This window comes from Acomys russatus, chromosome 29 (assembly GCF_903995435.1).
Source record: "Acomys russatus chromosome 29, mAcoRus1.1, whole genome shotgun sequence".
In the NCBI taxonomy this organism is placed as follows: domain Eukaryota; kingdom Metazoa; phylum Chordata; class Mammalia; order Rodentia; family Muridae; genus Acomys; species Acomys russatus.
In genome coordinates this window covers 40,798,176-40,815,010 of record NC_067165.1, presented here as the reverse complement: position 1 = coordinate 40,815,010, position 16,835 = coordinate 40,798,176, and the positions used below count along the sequence as shown (strand labels likewise).

General features: G+C 47.7%; 1 protein-coding gene across 1 annotated transcript in view; it reads right to left on the bottom strand.

Moving 5' to 3' along the window:
- The window catches only part of Clstn1 (calsyntenin 1), a 32,750-nt gene extending 16,434 nt beyond the window's left edge, over positions 1–16,316 (bottom strand). Inside the window, exons 1-4 of the mRNA XM_051171100.1 lie at positions 16,094–16,316; positions 3,707–3,736; positions 2,400–2,595; positions 848–1,059 (exon numbers count right to left, since the gene is read on the bottom strand). Of these exons, the coding sequence (XP_051027057.1) occupies positions 848–1,059; positions 2,400–2,595; positions 3,707–3,736; positions 16,094–16,316 (661 nt within the window). The remainder of the gene's footprint in view (positions 1–847; positions 1,060–2,399; positions 2,596–3,706; positions 3,737–16,093) is intronic.
- Between the last annotated feature and the right edge of the window lie 519 nt (positions 16,317–16,835).

The following is a 16,835-nucleotide window of genomic DNA, read 5'->3' as shown; positions in this document are numbered from 1 at the left end:
CTCTGTGAGTTTGAGGCCAGTCTGGTCTACAGAAAGAGTGCCAGGACAGCTAGAGCTGTTACACAGAGAAACCCTGTCTCGGAAAACCAAAAAACAAAAACAAAAACAAAATTCTTTAGCTGGGTGGCGGCTGCGGTGGCAGCAGCGGTGTACACCTTTGATCCTAGCACTTGAGAGGCAGAGGCTGGTGGATCTCTGTGAGTTTGAGGCCAGCCTGGTCTACAAAGCAAGTCCAGGACAGCACAGCCAGGGCTAAAAGAGAGAAACTCCTATCTTGAAAAACAAAAACTAATAGTAACAACAACAGCAGCAGCAGCAATTATTATTATTATTTAAAAGAATGAATGAATGAACTCTCACCTTTAAGATGAGGCAAAGGGGCTGGAGCTGTAGCCCAGTGGGAAAACATTTGCCTAGTAGGCACGAAGCTGTAGACTAAACACTTAGCGTGTGTGTGTGTGTGTGTGTGTGTGTGTGTGTGTGTGTGTGTGTGTGTGTGTGTCTGTCTGTGTGTGTGTGTGTAAAAGGTTCTTATCAAATGGAGAACAAAAAAACCAAGTCTAACTAAGGGAACAAGACACTCACTGCATGTAGGTAGAAGTGACAAGAGTCACATCAATGAGACCCATACTTGACCTGGGTAGGAAAGGAGAAAGAGAGCCCTCAAAGGCAGACTTCAGAGCCGCTGTCCTGCCAGAGCGTTGTGTCAGATAGGCACAAGCGACACACAGCAGGCAGGACTCAGGCCAGCCGATGCCCTGCCAGCACTGGGAAGGCCAGGTTAGCAGCTGGCCTCGTTGGAAGGGCCACCCACCGTCACTGCCGCACCAGGCTCCTCCGCTCTTACCGTCTTTGTCTACAGTGAACGGCACGTCTGGGGTGAGAATCTCGTAGCTGCAGATCTGGCTGAACTGAGGGGAGCAGTCTGCATCCACGGCCTCCACCCTGAGGATGCTGCTGCCGTGCTGTTTCCCCTCCACCACGGCTGCCTTGTACGACTTCTCCTTGAACACGGGCGCGTACTCGTTCACGTCGTTCACCTGGATGTGCACGGTCGCTCTAGCCGAGAAGAAGAAAGCTATCGTGAGGTTTGTTCTGCCTTTTTTTTTTTTAAAAACCAAAAAAGTCCTGTTACATGAGTTTCCTACAATGAAGCCAAAATATAAACCAAATTACATTCCTTTTAGTTTGGCATGGAGACATGGGACTTGGGTCTTGGGCTGATCTTTTCCACGCCCTAAAATTAAGGCAGCTGACTTAGAAAATCACTGATGCAACCTGTGATGGGATTTTTTTTTTTTTTTCCTCAAAGCGGTGCTGACTCTCTGGTCACAAAGTTAAGATACATTACTACAGAAAAAACATAGAGCCAAAGGAAGAAGGGTTGAGAAACAGAGCAAAGGTTTCATTACATGAAACAGTTTCTGTAAATGAGCTATAACAGACTCTGAGGTAGACAGGTGGCTGAGTGGATGAAGCACTTGTCACGCAAATGTGAAGGCAGGAGCTCCGAGCCCCTGCGCCCACAGAACGTGAGGCTCTTGTGGCGGCTCACCTGTGACCCTGGAGCTCAAAGGTGGAAACAGGGTCACAGGGCAAGCTGCCAGCCAGACTAGCTGGCATGGTAAGCTCCAAGTGCAGGGGAGAGACCCTGCCTCCACACACAGTAGGGAGCAATTGAGGGGTGCACCCTAGGACATCCACACACATGTACACGCATGTTCCCCACATCTCACACACACACATGTCCTACTCTGAAGGACAGGAGGAAGTCACCACAGAGCGTCACCCCGAGCTGTCACTCCCCAGGTCCGTAACTGGGGTACTGCCAACCCAGCCTCCAAACAGTGACACATACCGGCTTCAAGAAGGACTACCTACTGCTTAGGCTTTTTGGTCAAAATATAATCTTTTAGGGGGAGAGAGCCATAGTGGAGTGCTTATCTATTGTGCACAAGGCTCAGTTTCATCACAGACAAGACAGACAGACAGACAGACAGACAGACAGACAGACAGACACACACACACACACACACACACACACACACACACACACTGTCTGGTCTGGTCCGGTCTGGTCTGTCTGTCTGTCTGTCTGTCTATACCTGCCCCAATGCTCCCCGTGGGGCTTTAGGATCTTTACCGGAGGATAAAACCATTCATTCCTTTTTTCAAAACCCGTTTCCATCAGGCGCGTCCTAGACGCAGGACAGGAAAGAGAACACACAGGCTGGGGTCTCGCCCTCGAAGGCCTTTACAGCCCACCTGTGACCCTGCAGATCAACGCTTCTGCCTCTTTTTCAACACTGGGGGAACCTGGGGGCCCAGATCCTGACTGTCACTCCCTGCAGACACTCATCTCCCGGGCAGGTGCTCTCTATGCTCTCCAGCCCACTTACTTGTGCGATTTCTTCACCCCAGCGCCGTCGGGTCCCTTCCCGCAGTCGTAGGCCTGCACGGTGAACGTGTAGTCTTTCTGTCGTTCACAGTCCAGCTTCCCCGTGGAGCGGATCACTCCCTCGCCCGTGGACTCATCCACGACCACAGCGTCAAAGGGGACATTCTGCCCGTGAATTTTAAAGCCACAAATCTCACCTGGAGAGTAAAGCAGAACAGGTTAGTGTCTCTGCCACATGGACCTTTCGTGCGCTGCCCTCCACCCCCAAGGAAAATGGGCGACAACAATTTAGCAGCCAGGGGTGTGGAGGGTCTGTGGACAAAGCGGGGGTGGGGGGGGGGGCACTGTGCTTTGACACGGGTGAGTTCTGGGGCTTTATTAGAAGCGGTCTGGCTTTCCAAGCAACTGGTTTACTTTGCATCCAGTCATGCAGGGATACAAGAGAGAGAAAACATAGGCAGGCATTCCACAGGAGCACTTAGGGCGGCTCGAGGGTAAAAGGCGTCTCATGAGCAACAGCCAGCGCCAGGCTGTCCAGGCGACCCGAGCGCTGGGCAGCTCTTTGGGTTTGAGTCAGAGAGGATAAAATGCACAGTTAAGCGTTGCTAGAAGAAGTGTGGCATGTGGGATCAGCATTGTAATTACAGAAATTCTGTCAAGGGGAAGGAAAAAAAAAAAAAAAAAAAGAATCAAGTCTTCCTGTGCAATGAGCCTGGCTAAAATTAGGGAATCAAAACAAACTGCTCCGTAAGAGCGGTAGAAATAGCAAGTTTTCAGGCATCCATTTCAACGGCTGTCGTCATCCACACTGTCTGTCCACTGGAGGACCGGTCTGGGCTCCACCCTACCAAACCTAAGAGGGACGCCAGCCTGGGAACTTGACTACAGCAAAACTGTCCTAGTTAGAAAGACCCAAGGTTCCATGCTTGCCCGTGGGAGGGACAAGCTTAATGTTTTGATGCACATGTGAAGCTACAAAATTTATTTCGCATAAAAGTAAAACTCCACTCTTCCACACATCCAGTGATAGGAAAACAGTGCCAAGCAAGCTCAGGGAAACTAACGTGTGGTCCTGAGCGCGTAGTTCAAATGGATGTCTGAGTTCTAGATATTTCTAACCAAGGGTCTGGTTACAAACAATTTCCATTAAATACACTTAAAAAAAACAAAAACAAAACAAAACAAACTAGGAGAATAAATAGGGGGAAACGGCATGGCAGTTGCTTCTGCTTAATGGCTGATTCCCAATTTTATAAACAAGTTAGTGGGTTAATATTCATAAGAGGGAGACAAAGAACCCTTCATCACCTTCTTTGGTGACTGTCACCTCAAAACTCTCTAAAGGGAGAAAAGATAAACCCATGTCAGTAATTCAGGAAAGAGTGAAGACGGACACATTACTTAGAGAAGCTGGACACATCATTAGCACAAGCTCAGTCGAACCGCTACATGGTCCTGGCCAATTGCCATTTTGAATCCTACTTACCATAGCTACTGTGTAACTTTGCAATTGAACTCACTCTGGGACGAAACACTGATTCAATTCTGTTAAGATTTCCCAACACCCCTAACCAGTCCTTAGGACTTTTCCTTTGATGACAATTAATAAGTAAACACACTTATTTGTTTCTGGCCTGGAACTCACACTGTAGACCAGGCTGGCTTCTGTTTCTTGAGGACAGGAATTAAAGGTATATATGCCATCATGTCTGAAATATATTTTTATTTTTAAGCCAAGTTCTCTAAGGAAGGCTCTAGAATCATTCATCATTAGATTTACTGAAACAAAATCTGGAGGGTTTTAAGCCTTTGTCCCCACTGATATACTGTGTCTAAAGTACCTGACAAGAGCAACAGATAGATGTGCCTCTTAATGGGACGGAAGCTGGGTCACTGCCATCCAGTGATGACCGCTGTATTGACTAGATGTCACTAGTCAGCACCAACCCAACTGGCCACCCTGTGCCCACTATAGAGAAGATGCCACTTCTGGGACTGCAGCAACACACAAATTCCCCTCCTTCTGGGTAGCTTTACCATACATTTGTCCAGGGGTGGGGGGTGGGGGTAGATGTTGCTTGTCTTTACGGTTTTAAACAGTGTGTTAACATGGAATGTGGGGTTTGTGCCTTGAATCTCACACAACCTCACCATCTAAAGCTCCCTGGTTCCCCACTGACATGGGAGAGAGAGTCTGAGGCTTACTCATTTTCCAGACTGCCTGGCAGTGAGCTGAGAAATGAAGTGTTTAAAGCCTTGCTTGGCACAGAGAAAGCACTTAAACATTCGCTGTTACAGCACTGGAGAGACGGCTTACTGGTTAAGAGCACTGGCTGCTCTTTCAGAGAACACAGGTTCAATTCCCAGCACCCACATGGTGGCTCACAACTGTGTGTAACTCCAGTTCCAGTGAATCTGATTCCCTCATACAGATATTCATGTAGGCCAAACACCAAATGTATATAACATTTACAAAAAAAAAAAAAAAAAAAAATTCACTGTTACTAAAACCACTTTCTACTCTGCATAACGCATTTCAGGCCTTTTTTTTTTTTTTTTTGGTTTTTCAAGACAGGGTTTCTCTGTGTAACCTTGGCTGTCCTGGACTCACTCTGTAGACCAGGCTGGCCTCGAACTCACAGCGATCTACCTGCCTCTGCCTCCCGAGTGCTGGGATTAAAGGCGTGTGTCACCACGCCCAGTGCATCTAAGGCCTTTTGCTGCCTGGGAACAATGTGGCCGGAAGCATTTCTATTCATGTTTTCTGCAGCACAAGAATTCCATGGGTCAGTGCTGCCCAACGGGGCGTGTCCAATTACAAACCAAAATCCACACTAAAATGAAGTTACATTAACCCTTTAGTTTCTCAGCCACACAGAGCAACACTGCATGGAGAATGCAGACGCAGAGCACCAGCACAGCAGGTTCTCCTGCACGGCTCCTGGAAGGTCAGGTTCTGAAGACCATGGGGTCTGGGCCAGATTCAGGCATGCCCCTATTTTTAAAAGGCCTGTGTACTAGAGAAAAGAATGGTTTTTAGCTTTTTGAAAGTACTTCATTCAACTGAGACAGGCTCGTTCACTGTGAGGGCCAAGCCTGGGCCTTACTCTGCAGCCTAGGCCTGCTTTGTGCTCCTGGGTGTGCCCCAGCACACCTGGCTGGTTGTTACTGCTGTAAATGGTATTTTATGGCATGAGAAAATGGTACTAAGATTCAACCATCAATCTTCGTAAGTGATGTTTGGCTGGACCAGAGACACACTCATTTGTGTGGGTCCCAGCTGTTTTCTCACTGTGATAACTAACTCCACTGTCAAGTTATACCAGTGCAAGAGACCCTGTGGTCTTAAAAACCTTCCAGTCTTTAAGGGGAATAAGTGTATCGATCCCTACTGTAGAGATGCAGCCATGGGTTAGAACATGTGATGCCAAATAGCATCCCAGGATGTGTTAATAAGCTGTTATTAATGTACTTTATTGGCATTATTTTTACAAAGGTTATTTGTATTACTTTTAATTATGCATAGGGGATACACATATGAGTAATGATGCCACGGACACCAGAAACATCCAATATCCACAGAGGTGGAGTTACAGGTGGTTGTGAGCCAACCAAGAGGTTCTGGGAACTGCGCGTGCTCGCTCTTAACCGACTCACCGGCTCTGCAGCATTATGAAGCGTGTTGTGAAATATAATCCCAATTGCTAAGCTTTAATTCACTGTGAACTCCCCAGCTTCTGACCGGAGCTGACTTCTCTGCAGAGTGTCAGGCACGGGAGGCAGCCCTCTAACCCACGTGAGCTGGCATTCTCGGCGGCTGTACACTCCCGGCAAGGCCACTAGGCCTGCATGTGGTGAGCACAGACCAGGACCCTGGCATGAGCATCTGACTGCTGCCACTAATGCTGCACACTCAAATATGAGGTGAGGCAATGAAAAAAAAAATGTGTTTTTTGTTTTTTTTTTAAAGTCAAGGCTTCACTCTGTTGCCTACGCTGGTCTTGAACACCTGGGCTCAGGCGATCCTATCGCCCTCAGCCTCCACAGTGCCAATACTGTGCCATCATCCTCCCTCTCCATCAACAGAGAAGGAAACAGCAGACAGCTGGGCAAATGGGACTTCAGTGCTATAGGACTTTTTGCTAAAAGAAGTCGGCCTGGGCAAACACGGTCACCTGGCTACCCCAGCAAGAGATGCTGAGGAGCAGACCCAGGTAGCAAGAAGTGGTCAAGTCCAAGTGTGAGAAGTTGCCTTTTGCCTGGGCAAGTTTGTGTGTGCCACGCATGTGCAGTACATGTGGAGGCCAGAAGTTGTTGTTGGACCCCCAGAACTGGAGTTACAGGAGATTGTGGGCTGTATGGGTGCTGGGAACTTAACCCATGTCCTCTGCACAAGCAACCGATGCTCTTACCCTGGGCCATCTCTCCAGCCCCTCAGGAGGTATTTTAGATGAGATTTTTAAAAGAGATTTTTTAAAACTTTATTTATTTATTATTATGTATACAGTGCTCTGCCTTATGTACACCTACAGGCCAGAAGAGGGCACCAGATCGCATTATGGATGGTTGTGAGCCACCATGTGGCTGCTGGGAATTGAACCCAGGATCTATGGAAGAGCAGTCACTGCCCTTAACCTCTGAGGCATCTCTCCAGCCCCTCAGGAGGTATTTTAGATGAGATTTTTAAAAGAGATTTTTAAAGGCAAGGTCAATGTGGCTGGAGTGTAGCTGAGACACTAAACCTGCAGCTGCCTTCTGCTGACCTGGGAGAGACTAGGGAGGGAAGGTCTGTCTGGAGACGGGGGAGCACTTCTGCAATGTGGTGGGTGGTGGGGCCATCTCGCGGGAGTGTCTCAAAGGCAAAGTTAACAAACAGGAGAACTTAATAAATGACTTGTGAGCATATTATGGTCTCTCCTAAAGACTGCTCTGGTCATTTATAATGAGACAAGCAGAAGGTACGTAACGGTCTCTCCCATGGACACCTGCAGATTCCGAGGACTGTAGCGGCCTATGTAACAGGCTCCTCCAATAACAGGCTTTACTGCTTCAAACCCGCTGGTGCTCAGTGAAAGGCTCGGCTGCCTGTAGTGGCCTGGAAGCCGCATCTGCTGGCGGGCGGATGCAGGAGGGGAAGGAGACGTACCCTGGGACAGACCAGGGCTCCCACGGGGCTTCAGCAGACGCGGCCAGCAAACGACTTCATGCGTTATCTGCTCAGCCAGCCACAGCGGTGATTTTGACAAGGAAGCTGGAGCCGTCTGATGGACACGAGGCTGGGGCAAGTGGGCAGGAAGAACCACCACAGCACTGGAGGTGAGAGGTAAGGAGGCCTAAGGAAGGCTGTGTCAGCAGGACATACTTAGGGACGCTCAGGGAAAAGTGAGGCCTGGTAACTGACTGGGAGAGGCAGGACTAAGTGTGAGATTAGGACCTTGGCTTTAGTTAATGGGGCCTTTGATGGAACTGTGGCCTGGGGTAGGGGGAGTGGGTCTCTGTGTGTTTATCTGTATATGGTGGGTAGTGGGTAGTGTGTGTGTGTGTGTGTGTGTGTGTGTGTGTGTGTGTGTGTGTGTGTTTTGCCGTATGTCATCGATGCTTACCATCTTTGGGCTTACAAGGAGAATTTTCCAGCAAATCCTAGGCATGACACTTCAGTATCTACTACGAACACGATATTCTATCACAGCCACTGAACGATAATGGTTTATGATGTTCCTCCCATAACGTGGATTTCTGTCACTCCTATCCCACTCTCCTGGGAGCTCATACACGCATGCATACATACACGCGTGTATGCACACACACACACACTACTCACTTCAGTGGCTCTGAGCCTTCCTAACGCAGCCACCCTCTAATGCAGTTCCTCATGTTGCGACCTCAAACTAGAGCATTATTATTTTCGTGGCAACTTCCTAACGGCAATTTTGCTACTGTTATGAATCATAATGTAAGTATCTGATGTGCTGCATGATATGAGAACCACTGGTTTTTTCACTTTTCCAGTTGACACTGATTTCTCCCCCTTCCTCCGTTTCGTGAACAGCTGACAGAATTTACCAGCATCGTATGGAATCACACTGGCATCCCTAACCCTCAGCTATCGCGAACGCAGCCTTGTTCCCTGGCTGTCACGCACTGTGGGGAAGACCCTCCCATCACCACCTCACATGCTGTTTGCTCTCTGCCCTGGCCCCTCCTGCTCCATGCAGACTCCACACAACCGAGCTGCAGCATATGAGCCTCCTGATGGAAAGCGGCGTCCTAGCTATGGCAGCCTAGGACGGCGTCAGGACTGTCCCCCACCTCGTCGCTCCCTGAAGCTACTTCTTGGCTCCAATCTCTCTTTCTCTCCTCTCATTCCACTCTAAGATTATTTCAAATTGCCAGGGGAGGGGCTGGAGAGATGGCTCAGAGGTTAAGAGCACTGCCTGCTCTTCCAGGGGTCCTGAGTTCAATTCCCAGCAACCACGTGGTGGCTCACAACCATCTATATAATGAGATCTAATGCCTTCTTCTGGCATGCATTAATATGTATATGCATTAATAAATAAATTTTTAAAAATTGCCAGGGGATATTTCCCCGTAAAGAAGTCTTTAAGGGCTGGAGAGATGGCTCAGAGGTTAAGAGCACTGACTGCTCTTCCACAGGTCCTGAGTTCAATTCCCAGCAACCACATGGTGGCTGACAGCCCTCTATAATGTGATCTGATACCCTCTTCTGCCATGCAGGTGTACATCCAGATAGAGCACTCATATACATAAAACAAATAAATCTTAAAAAAAAAATCTTTAAAGACAAAACATAAAATGAAGACAAACCCAACGGAGTCTAGATTTGGCTTCCCATGACCAACATGTGTAAGTACAACTGCAGGCTGGCCCCGCCCCCTTCCCTGGCCCCGCCCTCCTTCCCTGGCCCGGCCCTCCTTCCCTGGCCCGGCCCTCCTTCCCTGGCCCCGCCCTCCTCCCTGGCCCCGCCCTCCTTCCCTGGCCCCGCCCTATCTGGAAGGTACACCAGCCCTCTTCAGACAGTCTCCACGCCTTGGTGGCTCCTGCTCTCACACTCTAACTCCTCCACTCTTCATGGAAACCACTGAACCCAGCTTTGGGCTTCGGAAACTTCAAGCAACAGAATCCACTCTGGCTTACTTAAGAGGATTAGTTGACATGCCACTGGGAACCCATGGACTTGACTGAGGACCAGAGGAGGAGCCTTGAGGGCACCCAGAAACAAACATTAAAAATAATAATAATGATGATGATGATGATAACAAATCCTAAAAGAAAATAAAAATAATGACAAAGAAAGGGAGCCATCAGCATCAGCATCATCTCCGTAGATGAACACCTGCAGCAGGCATCCTCAACCCTCAGGGGCACTTTCTAATGTCACACCAACTTAGTTCACCCCAAGACAACAATGTGGATTTGGCTGTGTGTTCCCTAAGAATCTGATATTGACAACACAGGGGGCATCAGGGACAAAATGATCAATACCTCCTACACACACACACACGTCTCACGTAAGCTCGGCACTTACCTGCACACACAGCCCATAAGGGCTGCGAACACAAACCAGAATGTTCCCACATTTGAAATGTAACATCTCAGAAAGCTGCAGCACGCAGCCTGGCTTAAAGGCAATACACTTAGTGACGTGTGTGACCTCACACAAACTTGGCCCTCCACATATAGGTATGGAGTGCTGCTGTGTTGATCTCATGCACAGATCTAGCTAGGTTGCCAAGGACAAGGTCACCATGCCTGCTCTCCTGCAGCTGACACGCCAGGGAAACGGCAACAGTGAGAGAGCTGGCACTGGCTTCTGGAAGCAGTGAGGACAAAGAGCCCCAGGACAAGCTATGACACTGACAGTTCATTGAGTGAGTTGCTGCTACCCCACAGCAATCTCCAATTGTGGTCACTCGGGACTACTGCAAAAACAATCTCAGAATAAATGTCTCTGACTGCCTTGTCCTAATACAAAAATAATTTAAAGGAAGTGTGAAGAAACAGGACAACAAGGACTTATGGGAAAACAGAAGCATATTTCCCACAGAATATTAAATTTAAGAATATATGTTAACTTTTTTTTTAATTACATTTATTGCCAGGTGTAGTGGTGCATGTCTTTAATGCCAGCACTCAGGAGGCAGAGGTAGGTGGACCTCTGAGTTCAAGGCCAACCTGGTCTACAAAATGAGTTCCAGGACAGCCAGGGCTACACAGAGAAACCCTATCTTGAAAAAAACAAAAGCAAGACAAAACACAACTACATTTATTTATCGTGTGTGCAGGAGTCCATTTTTCCTTTCCACCAGGGATCGGGAACTCGGCTCCATAGTGTCTGTATTCGCTAAACCAACTAGCAGGGATCAGGAACTCAGCTCTATAGTAAGTGCCTGTACCTGCTAAACCAACCAGCTGGCCCATGAAAACGTATTTTTAAATATGTTACATGTGACTCCATTGCTGACACTGAAGCAGGGACATTCCCGAGAACACTCTGAACCAAGCACTGCTGTCCTGGTTTGGAGGGTTTTTGGTTTTGTTTTTAAATGTATACAGTGCTCTGCCTGCATGTACACCTACAGGCCACAAGAGGGCACCAGATCTCATTATAGACAGTTGTGAGCCACCATGTGGTTGCTGGGGACTTAGCTCAGGACCTTTGGAAGAGCAGCCAGTGCTCTCAACCTCTGAGCCATTGTTCCAGTCCCTAGATCGATCTATCTATCTATCTATCTATCTATCTATGTACCTACGTACCTACCTACCTTTCTTTTAACATACCCTCTTTAATTTATTTTTATTATTTATCTATTTATTACATATACAGTGTTCTGTCTGCATGTACACCTGCACGCCAGAAGGGGCATCAGATTACATTATAGATGGTTGTGAGCCACCATGTGGTTGCTGGGGACTGAGCTCAGAACCTCTGGAAGAGCAGCCAGTGCTCTCAACCTCTGAGCCATCTCTCCAGCCGCTTGGAGGGGTTTTTTATTCTTATTCTTACTAGTGGGGCAGTGGGGGCGTGGTGGAGATTGAACCCACAGTCTTGCGGCATGCTGGACAAGTGCTCTGCCCCTAAGCCACGTCACCAGTCCTCAGGTGTGAACTTAGGCTCTTTGGCACATACGGACAAAGTAATATGCCCAGGCTCTATGAAGGGTGTTAAATTTCTATCCATTTACAGATAATGAACGCTGGTAAAGCCAGCGGCAGTGGAGCAGTCAGGAGGGGAGGCAGAGCCAGGCGGATCTCTTAAGTTCAAGGCTAGCCTGATCTACAGAGTGAGTTCCAGGACAGCCAGGGCTACACAGAGAAACCCTGTCTCCAGATTTAAAAAAAAAAAAAGAAAGAAAGAAAGAAAGAAAAGAAAAATAGAACAAAAAAAAAAAAAAAGAAAAAAAGAAAAAAGAAAAAAGAAAAAAGAAAAAGAAAAGATAGAACAAAAAAAGGATTTCTTATGCCGGGCGTGGAGGCGCACGCCTTTAATCCCAGCACGCGGGAGGCAGAGGCAGGCGGATTGCTGTGAGTTCGAGGCCAGCCTCGTCTACAAAGCAAGTCCAGGACAGCCAAGGCTACACAGAGAAACCCTGTCTCAAAAAAAAAAAAAAAAAAAGACAAAAGAAAAAAAAAAAAAAAAAAAAAAAAAAAAAAAAAGATAGGGAGAGAGAGAGAGAGAGAGAAAGGATTTCTTACAACGGGAACAGAAAAACTAACAACAACAAAATCAATTTCATGAAAAAGGGGGACGTGCTTGTTGTGAGGTGGCCCTGTTCCCTTGGGTTAGTTTGTGTCATCCAGGTCATATCCTTCCCTTCCAACTTACTAGCTTTCTAAACAACACTATGGCAAAGCATCCGCTGTCCATCCCTGGCTAGAGCTCTGTCTCCAAGGCAGACTGGGCCCTTTAACTGTCTGGGCCTCAGTTTCCTCTCTTCTTGCCAGGCAAGGTGGTGCACGCCTTTAATCCTAGCCACCACCGAGAGGCAGAGGCAGGAGGATCTCTGTGAGTTTGAGGCCAGCCTGATCTACAGAGTGAGTTCCAGGACAACCAGGGCTACACAGAGAAACCCTGTCTCGAAAAAAACAAAAACAAAACTACGTCTTTATTTTTATTTCATGTGTGTGTTTCTTTGCACATACGTCTGTGCAGCACATGTCTGCCTGGTACCCACAGCAGCTAAAAGAGAGCATCAGGTCCCTAGGAATAGAGTTACACATGGTGGTCATGAGTTACCGTGTGGGTGCGGGAACAAACCTGGGACCTCTGGAAGAGCAGCCAGTGTTCTTAACCACCGCTCCATCTCTCCAGCCCCTAGCTCCTCTCTTTAAAATGGGGCTGGTAGAAAGCACTTTTACTTCAAGTGGTGGAGAACTAAATACAAATTTTTACTTACACAGCACATGGAATAGTGCCCAGAATCTATTCGTGAGGCTCGGGAGCAAGTGTACCTGTTAGCTGTGTAGGAGGGGTGAGCGCCACAGGCCAGGCACAGCTGGCACTGTGTAAATCAAAGCCAGAGGTGGCAACCCCAGAGCCCGGGACTGCAGTCAGTTCTTGCTCTTTTAATTTTCTGAAAAGGGTCTCAAGTAGCTCAGGCTGGCCTCCTCCCTCAAGCTTACTATGTAGCAGAGGATAGCCCTGGCTGTTTACTCCCTCTGTCTCTACCTCACAAACACTGAGGGGATTAAAAGCACGTACCACCCAGCGTGGTACATAGTTCTGAGCCCTGAACTCAAGGTTTGTGCGGCTAGGCAAGCTCACGCCTAGCTTGAGTTACTATTCTCCTTTTAAAATTTTATTCTTATTTTATATTTTTAAAACATTTTTAATTTTATGTGTAAGAGGGTTTTTGCCTACATGTGCACGGCATGTGTGCCTGGTGCCCACAGAGGTTAGAAGAGGGCATTGTATTCCCTGGAACTGGAGTTACAGTTTTGAGGCTCCATGTCGGGACTGGGATTGAACCATGGTCCTCCTCAAAGAGCAGCAGGTATTCCTAGACACTGAGCTATCTACCAGGCCTCTGAATCACTTCTTAAAAGTGTCTATAGACCCACTCACAACCTAGCCTAGGAAACCACACTAGAACTGTGATTTAGTCCTAAATGTCACACACAGAAGAGGCAATGATAACTACTTAAAAAACACAACCACATGGTAGCTCATAACCATCTATAGTGAGATCTGGTGCCCTCTTCTGGCGTGCAGGCACACATGCAGGCAGGACACTGCATAAATAATAAATAAATCTTTTTTTTTCTTTTTCTTTTTTTTTGGCAGGGGGTGGGGGGTTAGAGACAGGGTTTCTCTGTATAGCCTTGACTGTCCTGGACTCACTTTGTAGACCAGGCTGGCCTCGAACTCAAAGCGATCCACCTGCCTCTGCCTCCCAAGTGCTGGGATTAAAGGCGTGCGTCACCATCGCCCAGCAATAAATAAATCTTAAGGGGAAAGAAAAGCTGTTTTGGGCTGGGGAATGGTTCAGTGGGTAAGAGCTTGACGAAGCCTGACAAACCTAAGATTTGGATTCCCAGAACCCACAAAAAAGGCTGGACACAGGGCTGGAGCGATGGTCACAGTTATGCACACTTGTTGCTCTTGCAGAGAACCTGGGTTCAATTCCCAGCACCCGCATGATGGCTCACAACTGTCTGTAACTCCAGTTCCAGGGGATCTGACTTCCCAACACACTTGCACATATGCAGGCAAAACATTTATATTCATAAAATTTATAAAACTGAAAAAGAAAAAAAAAAGCCAGGCAGTGGTGGCACATGCCTTTAATCCCAGCACTTGGGAGGCAGAAGCAGGCAGATCTCTCTGAGTTCAAGGCCAGCCTGGTCTACAAAGTGAGTCCAGGACAGCCAAGACAACACAGAGTAAGCATGTTCTCGAAAAGCCAAAAAAAAAAAAAAAAAAAAAAAAAGAAAGAAAGGTAAAAAGAAAAATTGTAGAAGCTAGACACGTGTGTTGTGTGTGTGTGTGTAATTTCGGGGCGTTTACTCTAACTCTGCGACTGAGAAAGCACGGCCTCCACCAGGCAAGGAGGCACTACCACAGATGACACACTGCAAGGCCAGATCTGACTGGAAAACACCACTAAATGTCAGCCATGTAGGAAAATCACATGATCAAAATCTCTGACACTGTCCTGCAGATTCTTCTCTGTAAAGACACAGGGCACAATCTTATAAAATAACTCATATCAAACGTTTAATAACTTTATTAAGCCAGGTGTTGTGGTGCATGCCTACCTCCTCAGTCTTCAGAAGGCTGAAGCAGGAGGATGACCAGTTTGATGGCAACTAGCATTTACTATACAGCAAAACCTTGTCTCCAAAAACAAACAAACAAACAAGCAAACAAACAGGGCACTGGAGAGATGGCTCAGTGGTTAAGAGCACTGGCTGCTCTTCCAAAGGACCTGGGTTTGGTTCCCAGCACTCACATGGTCACATACAACCATTAACTCCAGTTCCAGGGAATCTGATGCCCTCTTCTGGTCTATTGGGTACTGCGTACACAAGGTGAACAGGCACACACAGACACAACACCCATACACACACAAAGTAAAAATGAATTTGTTTTTTAAAAAGTTAATTTATTAAGCTGGGCATGTGTGATACATGCCTATAAAAAATAAATACAAGGGCTGGAGAGATGGCTCAGTGGTTAAGAGCTCTGCTTGCTCTTCCAGAGGTCCTGAGTTCAATTCCCAGCAACCACATGGTGGCTCACAACCATCTACATTGAGATCTAATGCCCCCTTCAGGCCTGCAGGTGTACATACATGCAGAAAGAACACTGTATACTTAATAAACAAATCTTAAAAAAAAAAAAAAAAAGAGCGCCGTCTGCTCTTCCAGAAGTCCTGAGTTCAATTCCCAGCAACCATCTATAATGTCATCTGATGCCCTCTCTTCTGCAGATAAAGTACTCATATACAATAAATAAATTTTTAAAATTTTAAAACTAAATAAAAAAAATAAATACAAATGGAGAATGTGCTCAGCACATTCCCATACAGGATTTCAAACCACAGAAAGAGAAACTGGAGAGATGACACTTGCTGCCTTTGCAGAAGACCTGGGTTTGAGTCCCAGCATCCATAGCCCCAGTTCCAGGGGATGTGATGTGCTCTTCTGTGCGGTCACATGGTACACACACTCACACACACATGCAGGCAAAACACTCACACACATAAATAAATCTATAGGAAAAAAGTACATAAAATGCAAAGATTGAAAAACAATTTTACCAAGGCCAGAAGTATTTCCCCCAAAAGGCTGTCACCTTTTCTTAAGTCTGTGCAGGTGAATGGGAGGAAGTGGCAGTGCCTGGAGTGACGTGACAGTGGCACCTGAGCACCGCACCAACTCTGTACTGAACAGCGCTGACACACACGGTCTGTGTGTGCTCCCTGTCTGTCTAGACGGCGTCTGCACGGGACAGAGCACACAACGATGCAATTATGCTAAGTACTTCCCCTTCAGCCAGCAGAACAACTCTGTCAGCTACTGGACTATTAAAGGAAGAATGAACACGTGGTGCCTGGAGCCACGAGCAGCCCTCAGCTACCCGGACACTTCCGGAGAGGCCCAGTCCTCCAGCCAGATGTGAGCTGCTTCCTATCCGGGCCAAGCCTGCTGACAGGGAACAGCTGGCCTCCGTACCTGCAAATCGCAGTGGTGAGTCTTTATCCAGGGCGATGAGGGGGGGGTCGAGCAGCACCGTGTTGTCATTCTCCGTGACTATGCCGTGGTAGGTGGGCTCCAGCCAGGGCTTGTGCTTGTTAACTGCATGGGGAAAAAAAGAGAAACGCTGACGACATCTGCCGGGTGGCTGCTTCAAGGCTCTGTCTGGCCCCCACCCAAGTGCACACGTACACATGCACATGTGCGCATGCATGCACGTGCACACACGCGCGCGCGCACACACACACACACACACACACACACACGAAGGAAGGAAAAGCCAGAGGCACACAAACAGTGAGATCAAAGAGACTGATCGTCTGGAAAGGGTGAACTGTGGTTGGATTATAAGGGCCCACATGAAATCTAACCCAGATCAGAGACAAAAATGGACATAAGCGGGCCGGAGAGATGGCTCGGAGGTTAAGTGTACTGGCTGCCCTTCCAAGGGTCCTGAGTTCAACTCCCAGCAACCACATGGTGGCTCACAGCCATCTACAATGAGATTGGGTGCCCTCTTTTGGCCTGCAGTTGTACGTGCAGGCAGAACACTGTACACATAATAAATAAATCTTTTGTTTGTTTGTTTGTTTGTTTTAATGGGCATGAGCTCAGACAACGAGGGCCCGGCTGGGTCAGCATACCCACCCTCCGTCCCCATGGTGGCAGCAGCAGGATGGGAGGGCTGCCTGCTGGCACTGATGGAATCCAGTAAGGCCCA